Raw genomic sequence first — 15,978 nt, 5'->3', positions numbered from 1 at the left:
TGTTTTATTGGTTTTTATTTTTTTTAGTCTCTATTTCATTTGTTTCTGCTCTAATTTTTATTTTCTTCCTTCTACTGGCTTTGGGCTCTGTTTTCCTTTTTCTAGCTCCTTTAGGTGTAAGGTTAGGTTGCTTATTTGAGATTTTTCTTGCTTTTTGAGGTGGGCCTGTATTGCTATAATCATCCCTCTCTGAACAGCTTATGCTGCATCTCAAAGATTTTGGACCATGTGTTTTCATTTTCATTTCTCCCCATGTATTTTTTATTTCCTCTTTGAATTTCTTGGTTGACACATTCATTGTTTAGTAGCATGTTATTTAGCCTCCATGTATTTGTGTTCTTTCTACTTTTTTTCCTTGTGAATGGCTTCTAGTTTTATACCATTGTGGTCAGAAAAGATCCATGATATGATTTCAATCTTTTTGAATTTGTTGAATAAAAACCTTGTTTTGTGGCCTAATTGTGATGTATTCTGGAGAATGTTTCATGTACACTTGAAAAGATTATGTATTCTACTGTTTTGGGATAGAATGTTCAAATTTATCTGTTAGATCCATTTGGTTTAATGTGTCACTCAAAGATACTATTTCCTTGTAGATATTCTGCTTGGCTGATCTATCCATTGATGTTAGTGGGGTGTTAAAGTTCCCTACTATTATTGTACTACTGTCAGTTTCTTCCTTTATGTCTGTTAATGGTTGCTTTCTGTATTTAGTTGTTCCTATGTTGGGCCTACAAATATTTACAACTGTTATATACTCTGGTTGGATTATTGCCTTTATCATTATATAGTGTCCTTCTTTGTCTCTTGTTGCAGACTTTGTTTTAAAGTCTATATTGTCTGATAAAAATATTGCTACCCCAGCTTTCTTTTTGCCTCCATTTGCATGGTAAGTGCTTATTCCATCCCTTCACTTTCAATTTGCATGTATCTTTAGGTCTGAAGTGAGTTTCTTGTAGGTAGCCCATAGATGGGTGTTGCTTTTTTTTTTTAATCCATCAGTCACTCAAGGTCTTTTGATTGGAGCATTTAGTCCATTTACATCCAAAGTAATTATTGATTGGTATGCACTTATTGCCATTTTGTTACTTGTTTTATGGTTGTTTTTGTAGTTCTTCCCTGTTCCTTACTTCTCTTGCTCTCTTCCCTTATGGTTTTATGTCTCTCTTTAGTGTATGCTTGGATTGCTTTCTTCTTATTTTTTGCATATCTATTACAGGTTTTTAATTTGTGGTTATCCTTAGGCTCATATATACCATTTTATGCATATAGCAGTCTATATTAAGTTGATGGTCATTTAAGTTTGAACCCATTCCAAAAGCACTAAATTTTTCTTCCCCCTCCCATGTTTCATGTATATGATGTCATACTTTATATCCTCTTATTTAGTGAATCTCTTGATTGATATTTATAGACATAACTGATTTTACTGCCTTTGTGCTTTAACCTCCGTACTGGTTTTATAAGTGATTAATCTAATACTTTTATTATGTTTGTATTTAACTGTGAAATTTTTTCCTTTCACAATTTTCTTACTCCTGAGTATGGCCTTTTCTTTCTGCTCAAAGGATTCCCTTTAATGTTTCTTGTAAGGCTGGTTTAATTGTGAAGAACTCCTTTAACCTTTGTTGTCTGGAAAATTATCTCTCCTTCTATTCTGAATAATAGCCTTGCTGAGTAAAGTATGTTTGGTTGCAGGTTTTTTCTTTTCAGCACATTGAATATACCATTCCACTCTCTTCTGGCCTGCAAAGTTTCTGCTGAAAAATCAGCTCATAGCCTCATGGGGTTTCCCTTGTATGTAACTGTTTTCTTTTCTCTTGCTGCTTTTGAACTTCTCTTTATCACTACTTTTGCCATTTTAATTATTATGTGTCTTGATGTGGGCCTTCTTGGGTTGATTTTGTTGGGCGCTCTCTGTGCCTTCTGGAATCAGATACCTGTTTCCTTCCACAGATTAGGGAAGTTTTCAGCTATTATTTCCTCAAATAAAATTTCTGCCCCCTTTTCTTCTCCTTCTGGAATCCCTATAATGCAAATGTTATTATACTTGATGATGTTGCTGAGTTCCCTTAACCTATCTCATTTTTTTATTAATTTTTTTTTCTTTTTACTCTTCAGCTTCATTTCTTTCCAGTACTCTGTCTTCCAACTTGTTGATCCATTCTTCTGCCTCCTCAAATCTACTATTACTAGATTCCTATAGTGTATTTTTAATTTCATTTATTGAGTTCTTCATCTCTGATTGGTTCTTTTTTATATTTTCTATCTTTTTGTTGAAGGTCTCACTGAGATCCTCCATCCTTTTCTCAAGTCCATTAAATATCTTTATGACCATTACTTTGATTTTTTTTTTTAATCAGACATATTCTTATCTTTGTTTCATTTAGCTCTGTTGCTGTGGTTTTGTCCTATTCTTTAATTTGTGACATATTCCTCTGTCTCCTTATTTTGTCTAACCGTGTTTGTTTCTATGTATTAGGAAAAGCAGTTACATCTCCTGGATCTTGAAAGTAGTGGTTTTATGAGGAAGAGGTCCTGTGGTGCCCTGTAGCACAAGGTCCTCTGTTCACCAGAACCAGGCAGTTCAGGGGTGTCTCCTGTATGGGTTTCATGTACCCTATTGTTGTGGCTAAGCTTTCTTTGCCTTCAGTCCAGTCAACTGCAATGGCTCACTTTACCTGTTTGGGGCAAGATTTAGTCCCTTTGCTGTTAAGGGGCCAGCCAGGGGCCCCTGTGGGCTTGTAGTTGGGTAATGGGGCAGTCAGACTAGAGGTCTGCCCTCAGCCTATTTGTCAGGACTGAAAGTGACCCCAAACTGCAGGGCTCTCTCCCTGTGCTGCCTCCTGGGAGGTTTTTGTTGGTGGGTGGGGCTGGCGTTTAGACCAAGATACCTGCCCCCATACTGTCTGCTGGGACTGCAGATACACTGATCAGCAGGGGACTCTGTCTGCACTGCCAGTTATAAGGCCTGGCTGCTGGGGATGCAATAGGATTGGTATGTGTGGTTATTTTCCCCTTTCATCAGGGCAGGAGTCACTTTGGAGTGGTGTCAGTCCCTGTTGGGGCTGCTTGCAGGATGAGATACAATAAGAGCCACTTTGAGGGGACTTCTGCAGAGTGGGGCAGGTTGGGTGGGGTGAATCCACAGAATGTGGGGGTGGGGAACACAGTGTCAACATGATAGGTAGAGGTTATTGAAGCTGCCTCCCGCAGGTATCTGGCTGTCTAGGCTTGGGATGGGGGTGGGTGCATGGGAAGAAATGGCACTTGCCAGCTCTTTTGTTCTTGGAGAATTATCCTAATGATCTTTGCCCCTCTAGCATTCGTTCTGAAATTGGTAAATAAATCTCCTTCCCATATATTCCATGTGCTTTTCAAACTGTTGCTTCTGTATCTAGGTGGTTTTATTTGCTGTACTATTTCATTAAGGGCAGGGACTTAGTTTCTTGTCCCTCTCCACATCTCCCAGAGTTGAGCCTGCTGATTTTTAAAGTACCAGAGTTAAGCCCCACTGTAAAAATCTCATGAAGTTAAGCTCGAGTTTTCAAAGCCAAATGTTATGGGGACTTGTATTCCTAGTGCAGGTCCCCTCTGCCTGGGGTGCCTGGTATGAGGTCTTTTCCACTCTTGTGGTGTCCCTTCCATTTGTGGTTGGTCTCACCAGGAGTTTGGTTCCCCACCGCCTTTGCGCCTCTGACCTTTTTTGATGTGACCTCCTCTGTATGATTAACTGTGGAAAGTCTGTTCTGCCAGTCTTTGGGTCATTTTCTGCTTTGGTTGCACTGATGGCTGTTATCTAGGTATGTTCGTTGGACCAAGTCAGCTTAGGATCCTCCTACTCTGTTATCTTCCTAGAAGTCCTTCCATTTTTAAATAAATATTTTAAAATACTTTTAGTTCAATCATCATTGCATATATAAGAATTATGATAAAGAATGTTTTCTAACTAGAAGTTTATTTTTTTATTATGTTGCTTATATAGTAACTTCAAGTATCTAAATACATCTTTAATAAGTATCCTTGTCTTTATGGGGCCAGTTGCTATGAAAAGGTTATTCTTTCAGTCAAAAGTAAAGTTAGTGTAGTATTTGGGTTTGTTTTTTTTTTTCCCCACATGCTCTAATTTACCATTTGGGTTTATGTCTTTTTTTTTATATTATGTTATGTTAATCACCATACATTACATCATTAGTTTTTGGTGTAGTGTTCCATGATACATTGTTTGCCTATAAGACCCAGTGCTCCATTCAGTACATGCCCTCTTTAATACCCATCACCAGGCTAACCCATCCCCCCATGCCCCTCCCCTCTAGAACCCTCAGTTTGTTTCTCAGAGTCCATAGTCTCTCCTGGTTCGTCTCCCCCTCCGATTTCCCCCCCTTCATTTTTCCCTTCCTGCTATCTTCTTCTTTTTTTTTAATATATAATGTATTATTTGTTTCAGAGGTACAGGTCTGTGATTCATCAGTCTTACACAATTCACAGTGCTCACCATAGCACATACCCTCCCCAATGTCTATCACCTGGCCACCCCATCCCTCCCACCTCCCACCACTCCAGCAATCCTCAGTTTGTTTCCTGAGATTAAGAATTCCTCATATCAGTGAGATCATATGATACATGTCTTTCTCTGATTGATTTATTTCACTCAGCATAATACCCTCCAGTTCCATCCACATCATTGCAAATGGCAAGATTTCATTCCTTTTGATGGCTGCATAATATTCCATTGTATATATATACCACATCTTCTTTATCCATTCATCTATTGATGGACATCTTGGCTCTTTCCACAGTTTGGCTATTGTGGACATTGCTGCTATAAACATCGGGGTGCATGTACCCCTTCGGATCCCTACATTTGTATCTTTGGGGTAAATACCCAGTAGTGCAATTGCTGGGTTGTATGGTAGCTCTATTTTCAACTTTTTGAGGAACCTCCATACTGTTTTGCAGAGTGGCTGCACCAGCTTGCATTCCCACCAACAGTGTAGGAGGGTTCCCCTTTCTCCGCCTCCCCACCAACATCTGTCCTTTCCTGACTTGTTAATTTTAGCCATTCTGACTGGTGTGAGGTGGTATCTCATTGAGGTTTTGATTTGGATTTCCCTGATGCTGAGCGATGTTGAACACTTTAGTATTTGGGTTTTTTAAAAAGATTTATTATTTATTTGAGAGAGAGAGTACATGAGCGGAAGGGCAGAAGGAGAGGGAGAGAGAGAATCTGAAGCAGACTCTGTGCTGAGCACAGAGCCCAGCACAGGGCTTGATTTCACAACCCTGAGACCATGACCTGAGCCGAAACCAAGAGTCAGACATTCAACCGACTGTGCCATCCAGGCACCCCATAGTGTTTGTTTTAACACTAATACTTGATATGGGATTACAAAATAAATCTTTTTCCTCCTGCATATTCTTAGAATATGGTAGATCCTAAATATGATTATTTAGTAGATAAGGATTCTGTCAGTGGAAAGTCTCTTTATGTAGTATAGGTCATAAGCTTCTGGGAATAACTTTGCCTCTCAAGGAATCTTGGATCTAAGAGGAACCTAAGAAACAGCTAGGGTAGTTCCCCACCCCTTGTCTCTGTCTCTCTGTCTACACACACAGACACACACACACACTCATTCACACTTTATAGATAAGGCACTGAGGTCTGTATGGGCCATGTTCTTTGCTTAAGGTAGCACAGGGAGTCATCAACAATCTCTTTCGCTTTTTGTTCTGCTATTTTTCTCTTATGTGATTTTAAGGGTTATACACATAATTCAAGGGTCCCCAGTAGTTTGCCTGCTTTAAACACCTGTGGATCTATCATAGTTTAAAATTATCACTACTAGTAAATGCTTTATTTTAAAACATTTCCCCTGAAGAAAACCCTAATAAAATTATGGTTTGGAAAGGATGACCATAGCCATGAAGGTGGCATGATCATAGTATAATTGTAGCTGGTCCCAGTTCTTCCCTGAAAAGGGGGAACCTGCAGGCCTGGAGAAAGAAAGGATGGCCAAGATCTGAAGCCCCAGAAGAGAAACACTTTAGACACACTCCATGGTTCAGGGCATGGTGGGCAGCCAGAGGGCAGTGTGGGTGCATCAGACCCCTGACCATAGCCTGACGCAAAATTTATCTCATTTACAACCTCATCACAAAAACCTTAATAAAGTAGATTTGGATTATCTAGAGAAATGGTTGGAGAGAGATGAATTTCATAGTGGTTACTGAAGCGAGCATTTAACTAAAAACTACAAAAATAACAAAAAACAATGAGGAAAGAAGAAGCTCAAACCCTGAAATTAGCAAATGGAAAAACAAAAAAATATATACACAAAATATCTTTAGTAATCAAATACTGTGTGCCCTTTTACCACTCATGCCTTCCCCAACCTCATTTGAATGTAGTGTTTGTTTCTTCCTGAGATTGAATGAAGAGAAGCAAGTTAAATACATCACGGAAGATTATAAAAGATTGCTAATTTGAACAGCTGTTCTAAATGTGTGATTTGTGATGTGCTACTGAACCACAAGATCCCATCACTTTAAATGGTTGATTGATGACTTTACGTTTTCTCTATTTTAGACTATTTCATCAATTTCTAAAACAGCTTCTATAAACTTTTTTTAAATTTATTTTTATTTATTTATTTTTTTAAGATTTTATTTGACAGAGAGAGACACAGCGAGAGAGGGAACACAAGCAGGGGGAGTGGGAGAAGGAGAAGCAGGCTTCCCGCTGAGCAGGGAGCCCGATGCAGGGCTCGATCCCAGGACCCTGGGATCATAACCTGAGCTGAAGGCAGACACTTAATGACTGAGCCACCCAGGTGCCCCGCTTCTATAAACTCTTAAACAACTAGTGAGAGGGTTCAGGATTGCTTTTCAGAATTGCCACAGTGACTTTTATTTTCTTGTATCAATAGGTGTTTACTCATGAATTCACTGAAAGAAAGCCTTCATTCTTTTGAGAGATAGAGTAACATAGCACATAAATATCTGGACTCCAGAGTTAAATTGTTGAGGTCAAATCTGACTCTTAATCCCTCTGTGCTCGTGTTACAATGATATCAATCTCATTGGACTTTTCATTCAACAGATACTCATTGAAGCCAACTATGTGCCGAGCAGTTTCTAGGCACTGGGGACAAGGAACAGACAAAAACCTCTGCTCACAAGGAGCTTATGTTCTAATGGAAGAAGACAGAAAATAGATAGACACAAAAATCAGTAAACTATATAGTATGTTTGAAGATTTAAAGTGCCATAGAGGAAAACAGAACGGTATAAAGAGGATGAGAGTGCTGGAGAAGGGGAGAGATGTAATTTTGAATAGGGTCATCATGGTAGGTCTCACTGAAAAGATAAATTTAAACAAAGACTTGAAGAAGGTGATGTCAAGAGCCATGCAGCTGTATGGTGTGTGAGTATTCTAGGCAGAGGGAACAGGTAGCAGCATAACGGCTTTGAGGTGGGATTGTGCTTGGTAGGTTCGAAAAAAAGAAAGGAGTCATTGTGGCTGGACCTCTCCAGTGAACAAGGTGGGGAGAGTAGATGATTCAAAGAGGCAGAGGTTGGGGGTCAGTTGAGTAGGGCCTGTGGACCATTGTAAGGACTTTTATCCTGAATAGAATGGTATTGCATAGTAGTATAGAATGTTTTGAGCAGAAGTATGGCAAGGATCCCCTTTTTAAAAGGATCACTTTGGCCTCTGTGTTGAGAATTGATATTAGGGGGACAAGTGTGGAAGCAGAGACCAGAGTAAGTGATAACAATACAAATAAGAGATAACCATGGCTGGGACAAATGTGGTAGCCATGGGGGCTGGTAAAAAGATGTTGGATTTTATTTGATTAAATTAATTAATGTATTTTTTAAGAAAGATTTTATCTTTAAATAATTTCTACAACCAACATGCAGCTTGAACCTACAGTCCCGAGATCAAGAGTTGCATGCTCCACCGACTGAGCCAGCCAGGCAACCCAATATGTTGAATTTTAAATACATTTTATTTTATTTTAAAGATTTATTTATGAGAGAGAGAGAGACAGAATGTGTGCATGAGCGGGGGAGGGGGCAGAGTGGTAGAGAGTGGGGAGAGAGAGAGAGAATCTCCAGCAAACTCCTCCCTGAGCACGGAGCCAGGTGTGGGGCTCGATCTCACCACCCTGAGTTCATGACCTGAGCCGAAACCAAGAGTCGGACACTTAACTGACTGAACCACCCAGGTGCCCCGAGTTTTAAATACATCTTAAAGTCAATAGCATTTGCTCATGACTGGATATGGAGTCTGTGAGAGAGAGGGAGGAATCAAGGATTTTGGCTTAAGCACTTGGAAATATGGAATTGCCACTAATTGAAGAGGGGAAAACTGTGGTGGAGCAGGTTTTAGGGAGCACATCACAAGTTCAGTTTTGGCATATTAAGTTTGAGATGCCCATTAGACTTCCAAGTGGAGAGGGTGAGTTGTCAAAAACATTTGAGTCTGGAATTGGGGAAATGGGTCCAAGCTGGAGATCATTCTAGGAGTTGTCAGAATGTAGTAGAATTCAAAACAATGATATAGGGTAATAACACAAAGAGTTTGGGATCTGGAATCAGACTACTTGGTACCACCACTTATTAGCTGAATAACTTTGAGAAAGCCACTTTGTTTCTCTGTGACTCATTCTATCTGCCTGTAAAATGAGAGGAATAATAGTAACTACCTCATGGAGTTAAAATAAAAATATAAATCAAAATCACCAATACCTGTAAAATACTTCTTAGAACATATACTCAGTAAATGTTAACTGTTAATTTTCAGTGCAACTATTCTGTATATCTATTAGGACATCACAAATACTTGCATGGACTCACGTGATTAATGTAGCAATACAGCTTTCTACACCATGATGTTATGTTTTTGGTTTGGGATGGTTAATTGGTACTAATTCCCCTGAGTTGGTTTTGTTTCCAGAATTAAACTGGCCTGGATTTTTGGAATTTGCTCTGCCTCAGTTGTTGATACATTTGAAAGCCTGTATATATTTTAATATGTGTTACTTGTTCCAAAAAAAAGTACTATGTGTTTCTTCAGTGCTGGTCTCCTTTGCTTTTCTCAGTGCTCAGCAGAGGAGCAGTCAGGTTCACAAGAAAAACACAGTTGGAAATCAGGTAGGCATTTTAAAAATAATCAGTTGCATGCATGCCCCAAAGAATTTGAACTCAGTCGCTTGATTGATTATTTTTTAATGCAAATTAATCATGTGCAAATTTTGCTGAAAATGCAGCTTTTTGTTTTGTTTTTGCTTGTAAGGTTTTTGGAGTGCGTTGCATTTTTTTTTTTTTTGCTATTTTATGCATTTAACTTTATTGATTTATTTTAAATAACTTTTCTGCTATTTGCTCTGCTTTTCAAAATTGACTCCTTGTGTCCTACTTCGCTTGCTTATGTTACCCCTAAATTTGATTTAACATGGAATCTATGAGTCAGTTCAAGGTTAAAATATGGTAAGTAGTTGCATGAGCTTTTGGTGCTGCTGACTAGTTCACACATTTGCACAGCTTGGTAACAGTGAAGGGACAGCTCATAAAGAAGGCAGTTGTTGGATTTACTCCCTGCCACACCAAATTCCTGTTGGTTAACGAAGATGTTAATTCCTAAGAAGATCTGATCTTTTGAGTTTTTGTGTTTTGGGCTGACCGGCTGTCTCTGACTAATAGCGCTCTGCAGAGATTGCATTAACTCTGACAGTTTGCTGTTTCTTTTATGTTTTATGTGATAATGAATATTTGCATTGTTATTTCTTTTCAAGTCAAAACAATGATGATTTTATAGTTTTTTTTTTTAAACTCAGAGGTACAATTATTGAACAAATTGAAACCTCTGCTCTAGAAATTTTTCCATTGTTTTGAAAGGAGAAGAGGTAATAACAGACTTTATTTTAAAAACTTTTTTCTGAACTAAAGCATATAATTCTTTGCTATTTCAGGGAACCAATCTTCCGCCTTCAAGGCAAATTGTACGAGCTAAGTTCTGTAAGCTTTACTGTTGCTTTTTCATTTAGCTTCCCAAGGGCACAGTTTGTCTTTAACTGATTAACTCAACTAGCGCTTGCTACTAATTTTTTTAAACTTAGGTTGTCTTGTCCGTAACACTGTATCATTGAAATAAAAATCCTCTTAAGAGGGTTCATCCCTTCACTGCTAATAACTTGCTGTGATTGAAAGGTATGAACTAGTAAACTCTAAAATGCTGTAATAATAAACCCTTAACACTGTGGGTGCTTTGATATTTCTCTAATTTTAATGGGCCTTAAAATAATTAAAATCATTAATGATCTTCATCTCTGTCCCTTTATGCTATGTTGTTACAAGGTGTAAGCCTTTCTCTACAACTTGTATGATAATATTTCCAATAAATGTAGTTCGTGCTTCTAAAAGGTGGGTGAATATTAAACATCTGATTTTGATGTATTTGTTGATAAGCCTACTCAATTACAATTATTTGTATTTATTTAAAAAAAATAAAATCCAAATTACATCAATTGCTATCTTACATGGCTTTAAAGTTGAATCTTTTAAAACCAGATACTATATCTTCACTTTATGGAAGTATAAAGATACTGTCAAATTACTGGCATAGGCATTAAAAAAACCCAAAAAACATTACACTCTAATTTCTACCACAAATGAAGCAGCTTTAAAGTCTTTCTTCCAGTTGTGCTCAAGTTGAGAATGAGATTGGAGCATGGGCCAGTTATTTGCCTCATGATGTTTTGGAAGAAACAATCTTTGGAACTGGACATTCCTGGGTTCAAATTCTGCTCTGTCATTTAGTAGCCATGTGGCTTGGGACAAATTGAACCTGAGTTTGCTCAGTTATGTGATGAGAAGGATGAAAATATATCTGTAGGATGATTGTAAAAATCAGAAATAATTTCATAATGGGGTTTGCAGCTGGGTACTGGATGTGTGCCTTGCAAACAGTGTTTACCTTGCTCTCAGCAGGCAGGTGCTGTTCTTGAAACTTTTGGGAGAAAAAATATAAAATATAAGAAAATTACAAAAGTTATAAAATGAGAACAATGAAACATTTGGGGAAATTAGAAGCTATGGCAAATTATTGTGAAGATTGCAATGTCCAGATTAAGGCTTGATATATAACGGATTTATCTATAAAACTTTCCTCACGATCAGAAGCTGTAGCTCATAGAAGTTTATACTTATTGGAAAAGCAATAGTATAGTGGCGTAAGTGCATATTTTAAATCAGATGGAAAGGAAATTCAGAACAGTTTTCAATTATATATTGCTTCCAAATGCTAAAATAATGCTAATTGTGTTTCCATGGCTTTACTTCCCCTGAGTACTTCAAAGCCCACACATTATGGAAGTCTTAAAAGTCAAGATAATAGAATTGGGTGAGTCTCATAATAGAGCACAGATCCCTACTCCAAACCCTTGGAGCCAGGTGTGCCTTTAATATCAGAACTTTTTGGATTTTAGAAAAAAAAAATATTGCATATATCATATTATATTACTTAATATTCCTATGGAGTCAGAGGCAGCACCCTTTAATTAAACACTTCATGTTTCTGCGGTAAAACAAATGAACAGTGACACTAAGTAGATTAAATGAGAGATAAACATTTTCATGTCGGGTTAGATTTTGCTGCTAAATTTTTGTTTTATTTGTTTTATTTATTTAGTTTTAAATTTTTTAGAGGGAGAGAGAGAGGTGGGGGAGGGGCGACCCTGAGATCATGACCTGAGCCGAAATCAAGAGTTGGCACTTAACTGACTGAGCCACCCAGGTGCCCCTACTTGTTTGTTTTTTAAAAAAAAAAACCTTTTACTTTGCAAGTAAGGGGTTATGAACCTGAATATCTTATATTCCAAGATCAAATCAGTAATTACATGCAATACAGTATATTTTAGAGAATCTTTTATTTTTTTATTTTTTTATTTTTTTATTTTTTTTGCTGCTTAGCAGAAATGAACTATAATTACTTGAAATCATTTGCTTTATGAATCTGAATGTCTGAGGTTGATTTGAATTTGTATAAAAAGTTTTTGCCTATTAAGAATCTCAAAGCTGGGGGCCCTTGGAGCCTGGTCTGTTAACTGATGCTGGCTTTTATGGTTGGTGGGGCTGAAATACCCTGTGCTATCCCACAGGTGGTTCATCCATTCTGCTATTCCCTCAGGGCTCCTGGTTGTAAGAAATTCTGCTGTACGGAGTGTGCTCTGAAATATTTTAGAAGGAATTAAAGAAAGCAAAACTCTTTTTTTTTTTTTATTAAATTTTTTTTTTATTCTGATGTTAATCCCCATACATTACATCATTAGTTTTAGATGAAGTGTTCCATGATTCATTGTTTGTGCACAACACCCAGTGCTCCATGCAGAATGTGCCCTCCTCAATACCCACCACCAGGCCAACCCATCCTCCCACCCCTCTCCCCTCTAGAACCCTGTTTGTTTTTCAGAGTCCATCGTCTCTCATGGTTCGTCTACCCCTCCGACTTCCCCCGCTTCATTCTTCTCCTCCCGCTACCTTCTTCTTCTTCTTCTTTTTTTTTTTCTTAACATATATTGCATTCTTTGTTTCAGAGGTACAGATCTGAGATTCAACAGTCTTGCACAATTCACAGCGCTTACCAGAGCACATACCCTCCCCAGTGTCTATCACCCAGTCACCCCATCCCTCCCACCCCACCCACCACTCCAACAACACTCAGTTTGTTTCCTGCGATTAAGAATTCCTCATATCAGTGAGATCATATGATACATGTCTTTCTCTTTTTGACTTATTTCACTCAACATAATACCCTCCAGTTCCATCCACGTCGTTGCAAATGGCAAGATCTCATTCCTTTTGATGGCTACATAATATTCCATTGTATATATATACCACATCTTCTTTATCCATTCATCTGTCGATGGACATCTTGGCTCTTTCCACAGTTTGGGAAAGCAAAACTCTTTAAAGACAATCCCATTCATTTTTGGCTGCCTAGAAATTTGTCAGCTTGAAAGTTCCACAGGTGGATGTCAACATTTGTACAAAAAAATGTGAGCACACGATTAGTTGAAAGTTGCACTGCCCAGTAATTTAAATGTAACCTTCATTCATCCCTTCACACATCAAATATGTATTCAAAACCTAAGAGTATGAAACACTATGGTAGATGTTTAGAACAGAATGATAAATAAATCATGGGTTCTGTCCTCGGGGACCTCACAGCCCAGTGGGGATGATGGTAAGTAAGCAAATTGATGTCTGCCTCCTTTTTCAAGGCTAGCTCCTTCTAATCCTTCAGGTCTCCCTGAAATGTCACTTCTGGAATAGATTGGCCCTGGCCATCAGATCTAAAATCACCTTCCCTCCCTAGTGTCTTGACATTATCTATTATCTTCTTATGTTGTTTATTTACTTTTTCATCTTCCTTCACCAGGACCTAAGCTCCATTAAAGCTTTTTTTTTTGTGATGCGGAAAGCCATGGAGTATCATTGTAAGCACAATCATAACATTTTAGCAGGATCATTCTGCCTATATGTGAAAGGTTTTGAAGGGAGGGCAAGGTTAGAAAAAGGAGACGAGTTAGGAGGCTATTGCAGACAAGAGATTATGGTGATCTGGGCTCGGATGTTTGTGCTGGATTTGAGGAGAAGCTGATACTTTCAGGAGGATTTGTGATGAACTGGATGTTGGGGAGAGGGCCGGGCACTGTCAGCAATGCTGTTTAGATATATGATTTAGGCACAGGTGAGATAGTGGTGCTCTTCATGGAGAAAGAAATATAGTGACAAACTCAGATTTGGATTCAGAGTTAGGAAGGGTAGATATGTTGCATATGAGGCACCGTGGGAGACAGGAGTAAAAGTGTCCAGAGGGATGTTGTATAGAAGTGTCTAGAGTTGAGAAGAGACAAAGAACTATTTATTCCAAAGGTAGTAGGGAGCCATTGAAGGATTCCCAATAGGGAAGGGATATCATCTGACTTGCATGGTGGAAAGATCTGTGTATCAGTCACATGGGATGATTTGGAGGAGTAAAACTAGAGATGTGGAAATTGGGTGAAGATGTTTTTGAATAATTCAGGTAAAATACAAATGTTGGTAGCAACAAGTATGTAGAAGGGACAGATCCAAAATACATTTAGAGGGTGGGAAGAGTTATAAACAGTTGTGGAGTTGGGAGGAGGGAGTTCTCTTTCCAGGCTATGGCTAAGAGGATCCACTGACAAAGGGAATGCAGGGGAAGGAGAAGCAGATTTCAGGGGAGATGGGAGAAGGTGGTGATTTCCGTTTCATTACATTTTTTGTGCCTATTGAGACCTCAGTAGGGTTGAGGTTCAAGACTTGTCTAGACTGGAGATATGTTTTACAGCTCTCAATGTATACATGGTAGTTGAGGTCAAGGGAGTAGATGAAATTGCCTCCAATGGATAAAAGTTTGGAAGAAAATATGGGATTTAAAGGATAATGGAGAAATAAGAGTTGGGGTAGAATGAGGAACTGAAAAGGAGTCTATGAAGTGAAAGAGAGGTAGGAAAACTTGGGGAGTAGTACAATGAGAGCCAAGGGAAGAAATCATTTCAAGGAGGGAATGGCCAATTAGTAATAGATGTTTCCTAGAGTCCAAGAAACACTGGGGAAGTTGTCAAAATAGGTGGAGTGATAGAAGGTTCTGTGCAGTACTGGGGATCACCTGAGGCTGTACCAGTCCTTTTGGTCTTGTGAATTGCTCTTCTACTATAGAAGGTAGCATTACTCTTGTACCTTACAGTTAAAAGGTAGCATAAAGCTGAGAAACCAGACAATGGAATTGATATCCTGAGCTGGGTTTTTTTCCAGGGAAGCAGCAAATAAAATCAAGAGAATAAAAGAGTTAAAGTTTTGAAAAGAGAGGTTGAAATAAAGAATTGTATAATCTCATGACTGATGTATTAGTCAGGACATTAGTCAGGACAGGTCAACCAAGTAACAAACAATCCCAGAATTTCAGTAGCTTAGTATAATAACAATTTAGTTCAATGAAGGTCATTCCAGTGAAGGTCATTGAGATGCTGGTGGCAAGGATGGGGGACTTCTCTGCTTTACATGGTCAGTCATGGACTTTAGAACCCTCTTTATTCTTCCAGCAGATGGGAAAGAGAAAGAAGCCTGAGTGAGGGAAGCTTTTAAGGACCAGCCTGGAAGTGTCACACGTTTTGCATTCCCATTCCATTGATTGACCAGAACTCAGTCATTTGGCCTCACCTAACTGCAGGGGAAACAGAAAAATATAATCTGAACTAGTGCCCAGATAAAGAAACGAAAAAAGATGGGGTTGACTGAAAACTGAATGGAAATGAGCAAGACAGAGCACTGGGGAGTTTAATGAAATTGGAGAAAAAGTGTACAGTAGTTCCCCTTTTATCTGTGGGGGATACATTTCAAGACCCCCAGCCTGAAATTGTGGGTAGTACCAAACCCTACATATGTTTTTTTCTATACATACATACCTGTGATAAAGTTTAATTTATAAATTAGGCACAGCAAGAGATTAACAACAATAATTAATAATAATTAGAACAATTATAGCAACATAGTGTAATAAAAGTTGTGTGGATGTGGTCTCTCTCTCTCAGAATATCTTATACTGTAATCATCCTTCTCATGCTGACATGGGATGATAAAATGCCTATGTGATGAGAAGAATTGAGATGAACAACATAGGCACTCTGGCGTGGCATTGGGCTACTACTGACCTTGTGATGATAAGTCAGAGGAGGATCATCTGCTTCTGGGCTGTAGTTGACAGTGGGTAACCAAAACCACAGAAAGTGAAACCTCAGAAAAGAGAGGACTTAACATAGCAAGATGAAGGGGAAAAGGTGGTAGGGTTGGAGGTTGAAGTCAGTGAGTGGGATTTTGTATCTCAAGGTGGGCAAGAGAATGCCACCTGAAGGTCAGAGAGTTTATTAGAAGAAACAGACACCAGGGGAG

General features: G+C 38.6%; 1 protein-coding gene across 5 annotated transcripts in view; it reads left to right on the top strand.

Annotated features, from left to right (window-relative positions):
• DNM3 (dynamin 3) overlaps nt 1-15,978 on the top strand; it is a 559,032-nt gene that overhangs the window by 241,439 nt on the left and 301,615 nt on the right. For 3 of the 5 annotated variants that reach the window (XM_035010797.1, XM_035010799.1, XM_035010798.1), the window contains exons 13-14: nt 9,105-9,156; nt 9,975-10,004. In XM_035010797.1, the coding sequence (XP_034866688.1) occupies nt 9,105-9,156; nt 9,975-10,004 (82 nt within the window). The remainder of the gene's footprint in view (nt 1-9,104; nt 9,157-9,974; nt 10,005-15,978) is intronic. The other 2 variants (XM_035010801.1, XM_035010800.1) reach the window with 1 other exon arrangement.

Source organism: Mirounga leonina, unplaced genomic scaffold, assembly GCF_011800145.1.
Source record: "Mirounga leonina isolate KUSES-001 unplaced genomic scaffold, KU_Mleo_1.0 Mir_154, whole genome shotgun sequence".
NCBI classification, from domain to species: domain Eukaryota; kingdom Metazoa; phylum Chordata; class Mammalia; order Carnivora; family Phocidae; genus Mirounga; species Mirounga leonina.
This window is presented reverse-complemented; position numbering and strand designations above follow the sequence as displayed.